Consider the following 16,587-nt stretch of genomic DNA (forward strand, 5'->3'; position numbering starts at 1 on the left):
CAGTCAGGTAGATAAAGAGATAAAAGTAAAGGGACACCTGACCATTAGGTCCAGTCGCGGAAGACTCTGGGGTTGCGGCGCTCATCTCGCTTTATTGGCTGAGGGAGCCAGAGTACAGCTTCCGGGTCATGTGGCCAGCATGACTAAGCTGCTTCTAGCGAAACCAGAGCAGCACACGGAAATACCATTTACCTTCCCGCCGGAGCGGTACCTATTTATCTACTTGCACTTCGACGTACTTTCGAAGTGCTAGGTTGGCAGGACCTGGGACCGAGCAACGGGAGCTCACCCCGTCGCGGGGATTCGAACCGCTGACCTTCCAATCAGCAAGCCCTGGACTCTGTGGTTTAGACCACAGTGCCACCCGCATCCCTAGATAAAGAGATGGATGGATCCTATACAGAGGACTAGCTCTGGGTGCTCTCACCAAATGAAGTGAAGTGGATGGGAGAGGGCCTTCTTGGTGGTGGCACCCCAGTTACGAAACAGCCTCCCCAGAGAGGTTCACCTGGTACTATTCTTATGGTCTTTTCAGTACTCTGTGAAAAACCTTTTTAATCATCCAATCTTTTAAGCAACCTGTGCTTTTATCACCTGTCTCAATTTATGAATTGTGCTTGATGGGCTATTAATAGTTTTGCTCTTTTCTCTACCAAACAAGAACAAGTACTGCTTCTTCTACTACTTTCAGTGTTTTGCAGTCTGTCTGTGTGTGTGTGGTTTTTTTCTTTTAATTTTTGTGAGCCACCCAGATAACATGTAATACTGGGCAGTTATCCAAATGGTATTAAATAAACAAATGCCCCAGGTTCTGCACTCCTATTGAAACTTTACAGGTTGTAAACTAAACCTCTACACTGCTGATACATTTCACGGCTCTGCAGCAAGTGGCTGCATGTAGAGTTGTATCCATTGTTTTATTCTACCTTCTTTTTTTGATAGAGAGGAACATAGGGCAAAGGCTTTCACGTTTTCTGGAGCAAACAACCAAAAACTCCTAACGATTCAAAACAAATGCATTCAAGACCTGCGCTGGCATACTGGAGAATCCAGTTCTGCAGAGCTGTCCACAATAATTGCCAGATTACTTTCCACTCTTCAGTCCTGAGAAAGGGGAGGGTGGAATAGTGGCATATTAGAAGCCTAATATATGAGTGCATTTTTTTAAAGGCTTAATAGAGGTGAAATGCCTTGTGTTACAAACTGAAAGAACAAGAAAAGAGAAGAAAAGAAGGTAAACAGACAAGGTGCTAATCTCTGTGTTATTATGCAATATTGTGGTTATCTAATGACAGCAGGGCTATTCAATAGAAACCCCCATTGTCTGGAGGAGAAAACAAGAAAACCAGCCCCCAATATTGGAGCCTACAAGAGGGGAAGGAACAGTTGTTGTCTGAAGATGGAAAGTTTCCAAACTCCACAGGAACAGGAGGGGGAAGAGGAGGACTGGCCACATTTATTGGCTCCGCCCATACCTGGAGACGAACTTTTATTGCAGCACCTGCAGATATATATCTCTCTCTGTATGGCCCAGCACTTTGCTTCAGTCCCTTGGCATCCCAGAAAGAGCAGAGACTTTCACACCTTCGTTGCCATTCCACCTGCTCCAGTGCAACCATGAGAAAAGAAATTTGCACCATGGCTTTTCTCCGAGCTGTCTTCTGCGAGTTCTTAGCCACGCTGCTTTTCGTCTTCTTCGGCTTGGGCTCAGCCCTGAAGTGGCCTTCGGCCTTGCCAAGCGTCCTCCAGATCGCCCTGGCTTTTGGCTTGGCCATTGCCACGATGGTACAGACATTTGGTCCCATCAGCGGTGGCCACGTCAACCCAGCAGTGACCATCGCCTTCTTTGTGGGGAACCAGATCTCTTTCCTCCGGACATTGTTCTATGTTGCAGCCCAGATGATCGGTGCCATCGCCGGGGCAGGCATACTTTATGCGGTCACTCCCTCTAACGCCCGTGGCAACCTGGCAGTCAATGCGGTAAGTACTTGCTGCGGCTGTGGGTTGGATCCGTGATATTGGTGGTTTGGCACCTCGGGCGGGCAAGTGCCCCCACAAAGGGGAACTGGCTTCTCAGGAGAGACCTGAACCTAACAGGCAGCCACTCGGCCTCTGGAGAGCTTGTGGCACAAGAGATCCCACCAGCACATTATTTCTGTAGAGTAACAAGAAAGCACCCTCTGATGATAGGCATGGAAGTTCGTTGGCAGGACAGGTTAACTGTGCCTTGTAATTTTCGATGTGGCGTTTCTTCCAAAGAATATGTGTCTCATATTCTAAGCGAATGAGTCAGCCAATCCCAGAGAGAGAGAGAGAGAGAGAGAGAGAGAGAGGACAATATACATTTTCTTTAACTCCAGCTTTACCACTTGAAGAATGATCTGGGGATGGGGGCAGATATACAGATGTTGGTTCCTTTTAGAGTTGTTGTTTTTCAAAACGATAATAATCTGGAACCATTTCAAACTGTTGACGCTCAGCTGGTGCATTTCTGCCTTGTGTCCTCTTGGAAATGCATTGACTTCTTTCTCACTATTTCCCAATGGAATAATAAGTTATAATAACAGTTTGTTATTTATACCCTGCCCACCTGGCTGGGTTTCCCACTCCAAAAGCTACTCCTGCAGTTCAGTGGACAGCATTCAGTACTATGCTCGAGGATGTGGGAAGGAAGAGAAAATTAGCCACGCGCAAGCCCAACACCTGTGAACACAGAGTTTCCCATTTGGTTCCCATGTGTGAGCATGGATCTCTTCAGATCCCTGTGAAAGGTCAGTTCAGCCCAGGATGGAGCTGAATGATCCAACAGTCTTCAGCACACTAAACTCTATGCTGGACTGTGTATTGAATTAAATGGACAGAGAAATGCACAGAGACCAGCTAAGCTAGCAGGAGGGTGATGTGGGAAGCACAACATAGTGAAAATTCAGAACGCCCTTTGCCAACCTGGTGCTCCCCAGATGTTTTGGACTGCAGCTCCCATCAGCTACAGCCTGCAGAGCTAATGCTAGGGGATGGGGGGGAGTTTTAGTCCAAAGCATCTGTGAGGCATTAAGACTGGTTGGTTGGCATTGGTCTGTCTTGGGAGACAACAGAAGCGTGTGCCTTCAGGGGTGAAGTCAAACTTGTAGTGCTACAGCGCCTGCTGTGGAAAGGGAAGGGAGTCAGTGTTAAAGGCAACTGGGAGTTCCAGGTTTCCATTGTAAGGGCACAAATTTCCTACAAAAGGAAATCAGATTTTTTTTTTACCCACTTGTTCAGTGCTGTGCTATAGCTAAGGATCCAGCTTACATCCCCTTGTTTCCTAAATTTTCACCGGCAACCATACTTATTCTGTTCCTATTAAACTTTTAGTTAGCGTGCAGAGACTGCAAAAGGGAATCTTTGGACTGCTCCACATTTCAATCTCTCTTGCATTATCTACATTAACACGGAATTGTAGCTCTGCATTGTTGTCGGGTGTAGAAGAGGAAGCTGGAAGGAGAAACATCTGTAATGCGGATAAGCCATCTGGCCCACTGTTGGCTTGATATTTCCATTACAAACCTGCCCCAAAAGCAAGAATTACCTTAAACCTCATGTGTGAAAAAGATGCAAACTGCCTAAAAGAGGATCCTGGGATCCGCTCCTGAATTGTTGCAAATCCCATAGCTTCCCCCTGCATTGTTCTTCAGCAGGTATTAGCTGTTGTAAATAGCATCTGAAGGAGATAAAAGCATTTGCCAAGGGATAATATCTCAGGGCTAGGTTGGTGAGACTGCATGAGAAACCAGTAACAAGAGAGAGATAAAACGAAGGAAATAAAAGAGATACAAAGATGGACAGAGTGATAGACCATTTTAAAAAACAATGAATGCTTAAAAAACAATGCTTCTTAAAGTTCCTTTCCTGTCCTACAGAGAGAGGGGTTTATAATTCCAGTTTTGTTCTGTTGAAGCTCTATGAGCTCAATTGTTTATTTAGTATTATTAAGCACCACACCTCCAGCAAGCTTGGCAGTGTCCAAGTACAGAGTGAAATGCAGCTCAGAGGAAAGAAATCTAATAGCAACCGTGAAGTCCTATTGCACTTTGGGGGGTTGTTGTTTTCTTAACAACCACCCTTAAGAGTAACCTTTACTTAGTTGGAAGTAGGTGTGTTGTTGTTTTTTAAGTTTTCAGCAGGAGTTAGTTCCAGAGATGAATGTGCAAGATTGTAACCAAAGTCTCTGCTCTTCCATCCTGACAGCTCAGCAACAACACAACCGCAGGCCAGGCTGTGGTAGTGGAGATGATCTTAACCTTCATGCTTGTTATGTGCATCTTTTCCTCGACTGACAGCCGCCGGCGCGACCGTGTGGGCTCCCCATCCCTGTCTATCGGACTGGCTGTCACTCTGGGCCACCTCGTTGGGGTAAGTGATTTTCTACTCAGGTTTTCTTTTAGGAACATCGGGAGCTGTCCGATGTTTTGAGTCAGGCTATTAGTCCAGTTGAGGCTCCAGTACTTTGGCCACCTCATGAGAAGAGAAGACTCCCTAGAAAAGACCCTGATGTTGGGAAAGATGGAGGGCACAAGGAGAAGGGGACGACAGAGGATGAGATGGTTGGACAGTGTTCTCGAAGCTACGAACATGAGTTTGGCCAAACTGCGGGAGGCAGTGAAGGATAGGCGTGCCTGGCGTGCTCTGGTCCATGGGGTCACGAAGAGTCGGACACCACTGAACGACTGAACAACAACAACAACATTAGTCCATCGAGCTCAGGTTTGTCCAGAAATACTGGCAGCAGCTCTCCAAGGTGCAGGTGGCAGGGGCTGAACCTGCGACCTTCTGCGTGGAAAACAAAGTGGTGGTACAGAAACAAAGGGAAAGGGGAGATGGAAAGATTGAAATGCCCCCACATCACCGCAGCCTTGAGTGCTGATCACTTGGCACGTGTGATGTGGGGCCACAGTCCCTTGAGCACAGGGAGAAGTGGGAGCTCCATGCAAAGAATCCTATGGCTTCTGCCATTTCTGCAGTAGGAAGCAGTCTTCATAAAATCGTAGAATTGTAGAGCTGAAAGGGATACCAAGGGTCATCTTGTCCAACCTCCTGCAATGCATGATTCCCAGCTAAAGCATCCATGACATATGACCATCCAATCTCTGCTTAAAAACCTCCAAGGAGAGTCTTGTGCCAAGTCAGACTGTTTGCCTATCTAACCCAGTGTTGTCTGCTCTGACTGGCAGCAATGGTTTCGGACAGAGAGTATGGGTTGAATCCAATGCTAGCCCTACTCAGAGTGGACCCCTCAACATGAACAGACATGACTAACTTAGGTCTGTCTACACTGAGCAGGACTAGCTTTGGATACAATCACATTTCTCATCCTTTACTACTGGTACCTTTTACAGGTAAGGTAGCCGTGTTGGTCTGCCATAGTCAAAACAAAATAAAAAATAAAAAATAAATTCCTTCCAGTAGCACCTTAGAGACCAACTAAGTTTGTTCTTGGTATGAGCTTTCGTGTGCATGGTATCTGAAGAAGTGTGCATCCATGCACACGAAAGCTCACACCAAGAACAAACTTAGTTAGTCTCTAAGGTGCTACTGGAAGGAATTTTTTTTTTTTTTTTTGACTACTGGTACCTTTTTAACTGAAGAAGCCAGGATTGGAAACAAATACATTTTGCATGCTAAAAGTGTGCTGTACTATAGAGCTATGGCCCATTTGGGTAGAGCATGGCCCTCGTGTAGAGATGCAGCATCTGCATGGAAGTGCTTATGCACACAACCAGGATTCTTACCACACCAAGCATGGCCGGCCTGAGAATCTGGTAGCAGCCCCATGGTGTGGGGAATACTAGAAGGAAGAATTTGCAGGGATTGCCTAACTAGCAGAAGCCACAATGGAAACGCCGCAATGTCAAAAATGACCCGGAAAATCAGAAACCAGGAAGAGAGAAACTTTAATAAGGAACAGGAGAAATTTACAAATTACCTAAGAGAACACTCTAAACAGCTAAAAGCTTTGGCAGGATTTGAGTACAGTGGACAGTGGTACCTCGGGTTAAGAACTTATTTCGTTCTGGAGCTCCGTTCTTAACATGAAACTGTTCTTAACCTGAAGCACCACTTTAGCTAATGGGGCCTCCCGCTGCCTCCCACGAGCACGATTTCTGTTCTTATCCTGAGGTAAAGTTCTTAACCTGAAGCGTTATTTCTGGGTTAGCGGAGTCTGTAACCTGAAGCGTCTGTAACCTGAAGCGTCTGTAACCTGAGGTACCAATGTAATGTACTATAAATGAAGGTAAAAATGGACTACTTTAAGAAAAATAGAGAAAATATATAATACAGTTTAAAAAGATTGAAAATGGAAACCATGGAAGGGTGGAGGAGAGTCCAAGGAATCAGGGAATCCTAAATGTTGATGATTATGTCTAATGTTTGAATTTAAATGTGTAGTGTAAAACTGACTTTAAAAAAAAAAGATTATAAACAATGGAATTACAAGAAATGTTTAGATGCCTAACGAACACCTCCCCTCTTCTCCACAGATCTATTTTACTGGCTGTTCTATGAATCCTGCCAGGTCTTTTGGACCTGCTGTTATCATGAAAAGATTCAGCAAAGCTCATTGGGTAAGATGTTAAGAGTTTTTCCACTCTGAAGTAAAAGACAGTCACAGGAAATAAGCAGTGAAAACTGACCCTTAGTTGCTGCACAGCTAGGGTTTACTGGATAAAAAAAAAAGTCACACATATTTTAATACAGAAGTATTTCAGTGTAGAAGACAATGCACAGTGGGAATAGACAATATGGTTCCCTTCAGATGACTACAACTTCCATCATTCCCAAATATTGACCATACTGGCAGAAACTAATGGGAGCTTAAAATTTCAAGGCACTGTGTTGGGCCACCAAATTTCAACAAGATTCGCAATGTCCCATGAGCACAATGGTGCTGATACATGACTCAGAAATTGGCCACCATATATTCTCCTTCGTATTGTAGCTGCATCTGTGGTCCCTAAAATGTGGAGTTGAAATCCAAATACTGTATGTACTGAGGAAGTGCAGATCGCCAACCGCCATTTCTGATTCCTTTAAAATGTCTTGACTTTTTTGGCCCAGCCGGCGACCTCCAAATTTGCTGTGAAATTTTGCTTTTGACGAAACAGAGATCGCACCCTTGAGAAATTATGGAAATTTTAGTAAAATTCCTTTTGCTTCCTTTGAAATTCATCAGATCTGCCCAAGCAGGAACCATGGGGAAATAGCAGTAATGTCTAGCCCCAGGTTCAGACATCACCCATTCCTGTTCTGGGACTGGCCGACCAAAGAGGAAGGGGTTGCTCCAAATGCAACTATCTACATTGCAGAGTTGGGGGCTGCATAGTGGCAGGGGGCTAGGAAGAAGTGAGCAGTGGGTGTGACTAGAGTCAAAAGTGAGTGTGTCAACCTCTTTCACTCTCCTTCCTTCCATCCTTCCTTCCTTCCTTCCTTTCTCTTTCTCTTTCTCCCTTTCTCTCTCTCTCTCTCTCTCTCTCTCTCTCACACACACACACACACACACCCTTTTTAATTCTCTCTCTGTCACCCCTTCTCCCTCATTTTCTCTGTGCCACTCCTTTTTCCCTTTTTCTCTCTGCCACTCCACCTCTCTCTCACTATGTGTTACCCGTTCAATCTCTCTCTCTCTCTCTCTCTCTCTCTCTCTCTCTCTCTGTCTCTCAATTCCATCTTAGCAGATGGCAAAGTCAGAATGCAGACCCTCCAAGTGTCCCTATTTTCCAGGGACAGTCCCAGATTTACAGAAGCCGTCCCAGTTTCTGATTTGATCCTGGAATGTCCCGTCTTTTCTTAGGATGTCCCTAATTTCATTGGAGAAATGTTGGAGGGTATGAAGTTATTCGACCCCCAAGCAATCTGAAGTCAGTCCTGTATAGGGAAGGTTTTTTAATGTTTAATGTTTATTATTATTATTATTATTATTATTATTATTATTATTATTATATGTGCTGGAAGCCACTCAGTGTGGCTGGGGCAACCCAGTCAGATGGGCAGGGTATAAATAGTAAAATTATCATTATCATTATTATTATTAAATAGGACATCCCTATTTTCACTGGAGAAATGTCGGAGGGCATGTGAATGGCTAGCTTGCAAAATGCTTTTGAAATTAGGCCAAGGGCTGCATGAGAGTTGGCCTTGGGCGGCAGCTTGCCTACCTCTGCCCAAACCCATGAGGCATTTCTTGAATGGAAGATACAGCACAAGATGAATCAACCATCTCTGCTCTGGCCTAGCTGCCACAACGGAGCCTGAAAGTCTTTGGACAGCTTCTAACTCCTTCCCTTGGTTTCTCAGGTCTTCTGGGTAGGCCCCATCATTGGAGGCATTGTGGCCTCTCTGCTTTACAACTACCTTCTGATGCCTCATCCAATGAACATGTCAGAGAGGGTCGCAATCGTGAAAGGCACGTACGAGTCGGAAGAAGAGTGGGAAGAGAAAGAGAAAAGCATAGAGATGGCCTCCTGCAAATGAGGACGCTCTGGATGAGAAGGTAGAGAAGACTCGGAACACCCCCCCTGATGCCAAATGAACACTGACCAAATGCCTTGCAATTTAAAGAACCAAGATAGCTTCCACTGATGCCCGGGGACCGAAGAGGGAATCAGGGGGACATAACTTGTGTAAATAACCATTGTGAGTGTGTGTGTGTGTGTGGGTGCATGTGTCTGTGTGGGTGCATGGGAAGAAGAAAGCTGGAAAATGGATGGTTTGAGCACAGTCCGTTTGGGGAACAAGGCATTCATTCAAAGTGCCGTACCAAACAAGAATCGTATTGTTAACGTCTCAGGACCGGCAAAGACCTGCAAGTGTTCTAGAGTTATGCCTGGCACCTTAGCTTTTTGCAACTGTTCGAGGGGTGGGTGTGTTAATAGTTTCTTTTAGCAGTTTATATTTCCCTTCCTGGTGGGCTGCAGGACAAGTACCCCCAGGTCCACATATACTCTGGGCTTTCAGGGTTTGGGGGCAATGTTGCCTGAGCTTGAATTTCCTAATCTTGGTCCAGCTTCGTATATGCAATAATGCTTGCAACTAGCCCTTTTTCTTTTGTATGCTTAATACATCTCCAGCCCGCATACACTGTAAATATTCACATGAACCCCTCAGGCCGGAGTTACAGTGGGGTTTATGGAGTGATACATTAGACAGTGAGGTGAGAATTTGTGTGAGACGATCCCACAGAAACACCCCAGGCTTTAAAGAAAAAGACTGCCACATATGCATTCACAGAGAAAAGGAAAACACCATCCGGACTCTTGCCTTGCCTTGATTTCCATCTTCCATGGGTTCAAGCAAGCAGCAAAAGGAAGAGACACAATTTCTAGATCTACTGTACACAAGGCCCCTTCCTTAGACGGGTTGACATCCTTGCTCCAGCTCAACACTTCTGCCTCTAGTCGGCGTGTGAGAGGATTGCTAGCATTTCAGGGGCCTGTGCTTGACCAGGTATCAAGAGGTCAAGACCTAGAGGAGGCAGAGGCAGCAGTCAGGATAGGGGAACGGGAATGGCAGGAGTGGAGCCAATAAAAACCAGAGGTTTGCTGCTGTGTTGGTGTTGGCAGAGGTGTAAGACCCAGCCTGTGCTTGAAGGGTGAAGGATCTGCACAGGAGATCGTGTGTGAGAGTAATCTCCATTGCTGCCCCTGAACAAAATCTCCCCTGTGGCTCTGGCCTCTTGCAACTCCTCTTTCCTTGGTCTGAGGAAAGTTGTGGCCACAGAGGAAACGGGCACAAGTGCAGACTGCTGGCTCAGTCACTCATACAGCAGTGTGTGAAATGGACCATTTGCCTCAGCTCCTGAAGACAGGAGGTGGGTCACATTCGGAGTTCAAGACACGTTGCAGGTGCGCTAAGCGGGAGACGTGCAGCTGAATTTCACTTCAAGGAAAGAAAAATCAGCTTAAAACAAAAATCTTACTAGCCTCAAATTCTGGCTGTTGAACAAAATAATTTGGCAACAGAATCAGATTTAAAAACAAACAAAGGTCCCAGAAATGTCTGGGGAGAGTTTTGTTGTTTGTTTGTTTGTTTGTTTGTTTGTTTGCTTGGTTGGCAGCCCAATTAAAGGGAAGGTAGTTTTGGGTGCTTCATCCAGAGGCGACCACAGGTATGATGAGGAGCTGGGCCAAAAGTCAGTCCTCCTGCAGCTGTGTTGGAAGTCAGAGATGTGCGAGGAAAATCAATCAAGTATGATCTGTCCATTGACCCTTTCCAAAGTGTTATATAACTTGAGCTGGGTGGGGAAAGGCTGCTGTTTTCTGCATTGGCCGGTGTCTTGCTGAGTTTATTTTCTGTTTAATGCAATTTCATTTATTATTATGAGGGTCTCTGTAATATATTGTATTATTTATTATGAATAAAAAATAATAAAAAGAAACAGTGCAACAACATCAATGGCTCAGGGAAGAAGAAGAAGAAGAAGAGGAAGAGGAGGAGGAGGAGGAGGAGGAGGAGGAGGAGGAAGAGTTTGGATTTGATGTCCCGCTTTATCACTACCTGAAGGAGTCTCAAAGCGGCTCACATTCTCCTTTCCCTTCCTCCCCCACAACAAACACTCTGTGAGGTGAGTGAGGCTGAGAGACTTCAGAGAAGTGTCACTAGCCCAAGGTCACCCAGCAGCTGCATGTGGAGGAGCGGGGAATCAAACCCAATTCACCAGATTATGAGTCCACCGCTCTTAACCACTACACCACACTGGGATACATCAATGTGGGTATAGTGGTCCTCACAGAGAAACAAGGAGACTCATTGGTAGCCTGTCTGTCTGAGAGAGGGAACATTTTTCAGCTCAGGGCCATATTTCCTTCTGGACACCTACTGAGGGCCACATGCCAGGGGGTAGGGGGCACAGGCAAAAGTGAGTAGAGCAACAAATGTGAATTTTACCTCTGTACTAGTGTCAAATGAATTGCTCTGCTTTCCTTTGGACCACATTGGCAAGGCCAAGCGGGGGGTCTGGTCATCTGGGCAGCCCAGGACCTCCATACACACTGCCCAGGCTTTCACCCTAGAGCAGTGCTGTCAAGTATCCCGTTTTCCCCAGGATTCTCCCTTATTTTAAGCAGTTTCCCGCTGCTCTCCCTTATTTTTTATTTCCCTTAAATTTCCCGTTTTTAATGGAAGCAGCTCCTCCCCTGCTGGCCAGGGACTGGGTGGGAAGACCTCGCCTACTTGGAGAGAAAAGCCTCAGCCCTCAAAGCAAGTGGGAGCCATTTCCCGTGCTTACAGGGGGGTGTATTCCTCCCCCTGCATCAGCCCCTATCCGTTGCCGCCGAGCCCCTCAGCCGGCCAATAGGGTTAGCTGGCGGGCGGAGCCTGGCTGCCTTTGAGCAGCTGCTGCTTCCTGTTCTGTTTTGATGGGATCAGACAAGAAGACGATGGGGCTCCATCGCGCGGAGCACATGGCTGCCCTCCTCTTTGCTCCGCTCCGAGCCCGAGCCCACTTGGAGTTTACATTGCTGCTCCGCCCACTTTTGCTTCTGGCTCCGCCCACCACTGACATGTGACTGTCCCCGGGATAGGTGAGACTGCTGATCCCTTATTTTCAAATCCGAAACTTGACAGCTATGTTGTCTCTTGAGACAGATGGATACCAGCAACAACAATAGGCAACACTCGTATCTATCTTCCACCTTCCATCCAGGCATTATTAGAAATCAAGTACTCCTGGTGAGGACTATGACTCAGCAGGGTGTGTGGCCTGGGGGGAAATCTCAATGGGCAAACAGAGGGTAGGGAGGTTACATTTGGCCCCTAGGTCTGAGGTTCCTGACCAACACACACGAAAGGTTTCTGGCGTATGCTGTCCCAAGATAATTTAGGGCACTGTTCCGTAAGGAGAGACACTTTTGTTGCAGCAGCTCAGAAGCACAGCATAATTCATATGTCCATATACCAAATGCACAAAGAGTTGCACTGCAATGCTGATGGACAATGAGAGCAGGGTGATATACTTTGCAGAGGAGAGTCCTCTGTTCTTATATAAAATTCACAACCATAGCACGTAGGGGGTGTTCATTCAGTTAGATGGCTGTAAAAGGAGATTTGGCAAATTAATGGAGGATAACATTATCAATGGCTACCAGTCACAAAGACTTTATACCTTGGGGAACAGCTAAGGGCAGTTCTGGTACTTACAGGTGAAACTCGAAAAATTAAAATATCATTGGAAAGGTTCATTTCTTTCAGTAATTCAACTTAAAAGGTGAAGCTAATATACGAGATATGTCAAGCCTTTATTTGTTATAATTGTAATGATTGTGGTGTACAGCTGATGAGAACCACAAATTAACAATTTCAACTTTGGGGTTTTCATCAGCTGTACGCCATAATCATCACAATTATAACAAGCAAAGGCTTGACATTTCTCGCTTTGCATGTCACGAGTCTATCTCATATATTGAACACCAGTAGCTAATGAAAACAATTGCTTACATAAATGGACTTTTCCCACGATATTCTAATTTTTCGAGTTTCACCTGTATACCATGCCTGCAGTCTTTCTGTACTGTGGGATATAAAGTGCTAGGTGTGGCTGTGGACTGATCCTCTTCCGATATCCCTATACAGTGGTACCTCGGGTTAAGAACTTAATTCGTTCAGGAGGTCCGTTCTTAACCTGAAACTGTTCTTAACCCGAGGTACCACTTTAGCTAATGGGGCCTCCCGCTGCTGCCACGCCGCTGGTGCGCGATTTCTGTTCTCATCCTGAAGCAAAGTTCTTAACCCAAGGTACTATTTCTGGGTTAGTGGAGTCTGTAACCTGAAACGTCTGTAACCCAAGGTACCACTATATAAAGGACCTCCTATATGGTTTAAAAGGGACGCGGGTGGCGCTGTGGGTTAAACCACAGAGCCTAGGGCTTGCTGATCAGAAGGTCGGCGGTTCGAATCCCCGCGACGGGGTGAGCTCCTGTTGCTCGGTCCCAGCTCCTGCCCACCTAGCAGTTTGAAAGTACGTCAAAAGTGCAAGTAGATAAATAGGTACCGCTCCGGCGGGAAGGTAAACGGCATTTTCGTGCGCTGCTCTGGTTCGTCAGAAGCGGCTTTGTCATGCTGGCCACATGAACTGGAAGCTGGATGCCGGCTCCCTCAGCCAGTAAAGCAAGATGAGCGGCGCAACCCCAGAGTCAGACACGACTGGAGCTAATGGTCAGGGGTCCCTTTACCTTTATCTGGTTTAAAGGTAAACCATCAACTATTAGCACCCGGACAGCAAGCTGCACACAGGCCAGCTGGTCACAGTGTTTTCCACTAAGGTGAGATGTTTTGCCTTTCCATTTAAATTAAAAAACCCTCCCCTAAATTTATGTCAGTACATATCAATTAGCATAAATATGCAAAATATATGCAAATATGTATGTGTTTGTAGTTTCCATTTAGTGATGCATTTCCTCTTTTTTTTTGGCAACATGTAAGTGGCCATCCTAAATGGAAGACACCCTAAATGTGCTTTTAAGAACCATTGCAAGCCATGCTACATGGGCATCTATGAACCCCACTTCAGTCCAACACAAAATAATGCTTCCCTCCCTCACCTTAACTGTAGCTGATGCTTGGTATCTCTTTTGCAGAGATCCCATCCAACCGCAGTGGAGAAACGAAACGCTGTACCTCTCAAAAAGCTCTCCTCCATCCCTGCTAGCCATCCTCATTCCTAACTACGACCCAGAAATAAACCCGTTATGTTTTGGTGAAAAGGGTTGGCTGGGGGGAGGGGGTTCGGCAAACGTGACTGAGCAGCTTGCCAATGACAGAAGGGAGGTGGGTGGAGCACTTACAATAGCATTGCTTCCAGAAATATCTGACCACAACAGAAGATTCATCAGAGTACCCCAGATTTCATGGTGCCAGCATCCCTGGTCCTTCAACCCTCCCCTCTCCTTTCAGGTAACCAGCAGAGACTCAACTGTGAGTGCTGCTGCCCCAACCCAATATCTATATATCTATATTTAGCTATCTACCTATCTCTTACTGGAAGAAAACATGTCGAGTCCAGAGGCTCTGAACATGTTAATTAAGGTCATAGGAAACTGCATTATACCGTGCCAGACCATTGGTGCCATCTGTCTCAGCGCTGTCTACACTGATTTGCAGCAACTCTCCTGGGTTTGGTATCGGGACAATTCCCAGCCCTACCTAGAGATGCCAGGGATTGAACCCAGGACCTTCTGCATACAAAGCATATGACCTATCACTGAGCTACAGCCCTGATTGCTTCATACTACCAAATCCCTGTTGTTGTAATGGCTTCAGGGTCAGGCTTCAGGGACTCCAATCCCTCCCACATTGTCAGCCAAGAAGCAGATAAACAAGAAAAGTTCTTACCAAGTGGTTTTTTTTCAATATTCACAGAGAGAGACGAAGGAATGTGGTCTCTCTTAGAAAATGGCATTGCTCCAAGGAAAGACCCACCCCCTCAGTCCCTCCTATACTACAGCATCCCTGTGCCGGCTGATCAGTGCTTTCTGCCTCTGAGCTTTCTGTTCTACTACTCTCAATGCATGCCTGGTTCTGGGAGGGGGGGGTCAGGAATGCTTTCTAAAGACACCAAGTCTGTCAACTGTCTCTCCCCTGGTGCTTCTTCTTCCTGCTGCTCTCCCAATATTTCCCAGCTTCTCCCCTCTGCAGCCTCTGAACTATGACCTTCTGCAAACCACTGTTCTAAATCTATACTGTCCTCCTCTTCTCGGGAAGGTTCAGGAAGAGGGGGGCAGTCCCCACCATTCCTCCTTAGTCCAGTCCCTGACATCGGGTAGAATAAGGACCCTGCAGATATTGCACAGACCCCCTGCCATGCCATATCCCCATCAGAAGGGGCCAGCCCGTCAAACTGTCAGGGCTGGAAAGCAGGTGTGTCCTTAATGCAGCAGTATTCCCAGCTGCAGTACTTTCCTGTTCCCCACTGGGAAGATGGGCGCATTTGGAGACAATAATGGAGAAGGAGGCTAAACTTCATTCATGACTTGGTGACCCCTAGTTATTGAGACGCAACTCTGCCACCAGCGTGCTGTAGTGGTTAAGAGCGGTAGACTCGTTATCTGGGGAACCGGGTTCGCGTCTCCACTCCTCCACATGCAGCTGCTGGGTGACCTTGGGCTAGTCACACTTCTCTGAAGTCTCTCAGCCCCACTCACCTTGCAGAGTGTTTGTTGTGGGGGAGGAAGGGAAAGGAGAATGTTAGCCGCTTTGAGACTCCTTCGGGTAGTGAAAAGCAGGATATCAAATCCAAACTCCTCCTCCTCCTCCTCCTCCTCCTCCTCCTCCTCCTCCTCCTCTTCTTCTTCTTCTTCTTCAGCATAACCCTGCCTTTTCATCTGCATAGCCCCATCCTGGGTTCTGTTTCTTGGGGATCTTTCAGACTGTCCCTATTTTGAGGTAGAGTTCGATCACTTGCCTGCAAATTCTGTTTGTGGGGTTACAATTGATTGGTGCAACAATGGCCGTTTACCTTCCACATGAGGGGAGGCGGCGGTTGCATTCCAGCATGGCTGTGGCAGCGAGGTGTCCATCCAGCGGGGTCCACAGCCAGGGAAGAACATCACTCCCTCCTCCACTGGCCATTGGGGCTCACCTGTGGTTGTAGCCAATCGTGGGGGTGCCCTTTTCACCAGCAGGCAATGAGCTCTAGCTGCTTGACATGTGCAAGAGCATTAGGGGTTGCCTGCAGCTGTGATTGGTTTGGCATTGAGTCGGTGGGGAGAGACTGATTTGAGTAGCAGATAAGGCATTGGGTTGGATCCTTAGTCTCGTTGGACGGTTGGTTGGGAGCCCTGCCCCGCCCCACCCCCTGCCCAAGGAATTAGGGTACAACATTAAAGGGTTCCAGGGTATAAGTGCTTCTCTCCAGATGCCCAGATGAGGGCTGATGAGCCACAGCACCACGAATTGGCTGATCTTGGGTGTGGCCACCCTGATTTGACATGCATCATAGGGCGATCCTTCACCTTAGTTAACCCTGTGAAATAATCAAATAGCTGAAAGGCTGGTTGTTTCAGGATACATGTCCAATGCCTGCACCAAAACATGATGACATCTGTAACCAATAAAGCTGTGGCCTGTTTAAATCTCAAGTGGTTGTCCTGTGTTTATTGCAATTTCTTTCTTTTTTTGCATTCTCATTTTTATTGATTTTATCTACATATAGTATATTATACATATTATAATATACTATATGTAGTATTATATGTATACATCATCCATTCCAATACTTTGGCTTTTTCAGCCCTGACTTCCCTCAATCCCTCCTTCTGGTTTCAAAAGCTTTCCGTCATTTCTGTTTTTATACCTCTTATTTTTATCATTGCTTTACTTTCCATATTTAACATAATTTTGATTATTTCATTTTACAACAATATTTGCTCTATGACTACAAAGCCTCTTGTAATCCCATTAACGTATTTAATTGAGTTTTTTCTTTCAAATAATTTGTAAACTTTGTCCAGTCCCTTATGAATTTTTGGTCTCGCTGTTCGCGAAGTCTTCCTGTCACTTTGTCTAATTCTGCGTACTCTGTTAATTTCATTGTCCATTCCTCTTTTGTCGGTAGTATAT

General features: G+C 46.1%; 1 protein-coding gene across 1 annotated transcript; it reads left to right on the plus strand.

The window, feature by feature from the left end:
• The first annotated feature begins 1,435 nt into the window (after nt 1-1,435).
• LOC117040594 (aquaporin-5-like) lies at nt 1,436-9,369 on the plus strand. The gene is made up of 4 exons (XM_033138441.1): nt 1,436-1,980; nt 4,228-4,392; nt 6,519-6,602; nt 8,332-9,369. Exons 1-4 carry the CDS (start codon nt 1,618-1,620, stop codon nt 8,506-8,508), a joined length of 789 nt encoding a protein of 262 aa, XP_032994332.1. The 5' UTR covers nt 1,436-1,617; the 3' UTR covers nt 8,509-9,369.
• Nucleotides 9,370-16,587: the final 7,218 nt, after the last annotated feature.

Source organism: Lacerta agilis, chromosome 2 (assembly GCF_009819535.1).
Source record: "Lacerta agilis isolate rLacAgi1 chromosome 2, rLacAgi1.pri, whole genome shotgun sequence".
Taxonomy (NCBI): Eukaryota; Metazoa; Chordata; class Lepidosauria; order Squamata; family Lacertidae; genus Lacerta; species Lacerta agilis.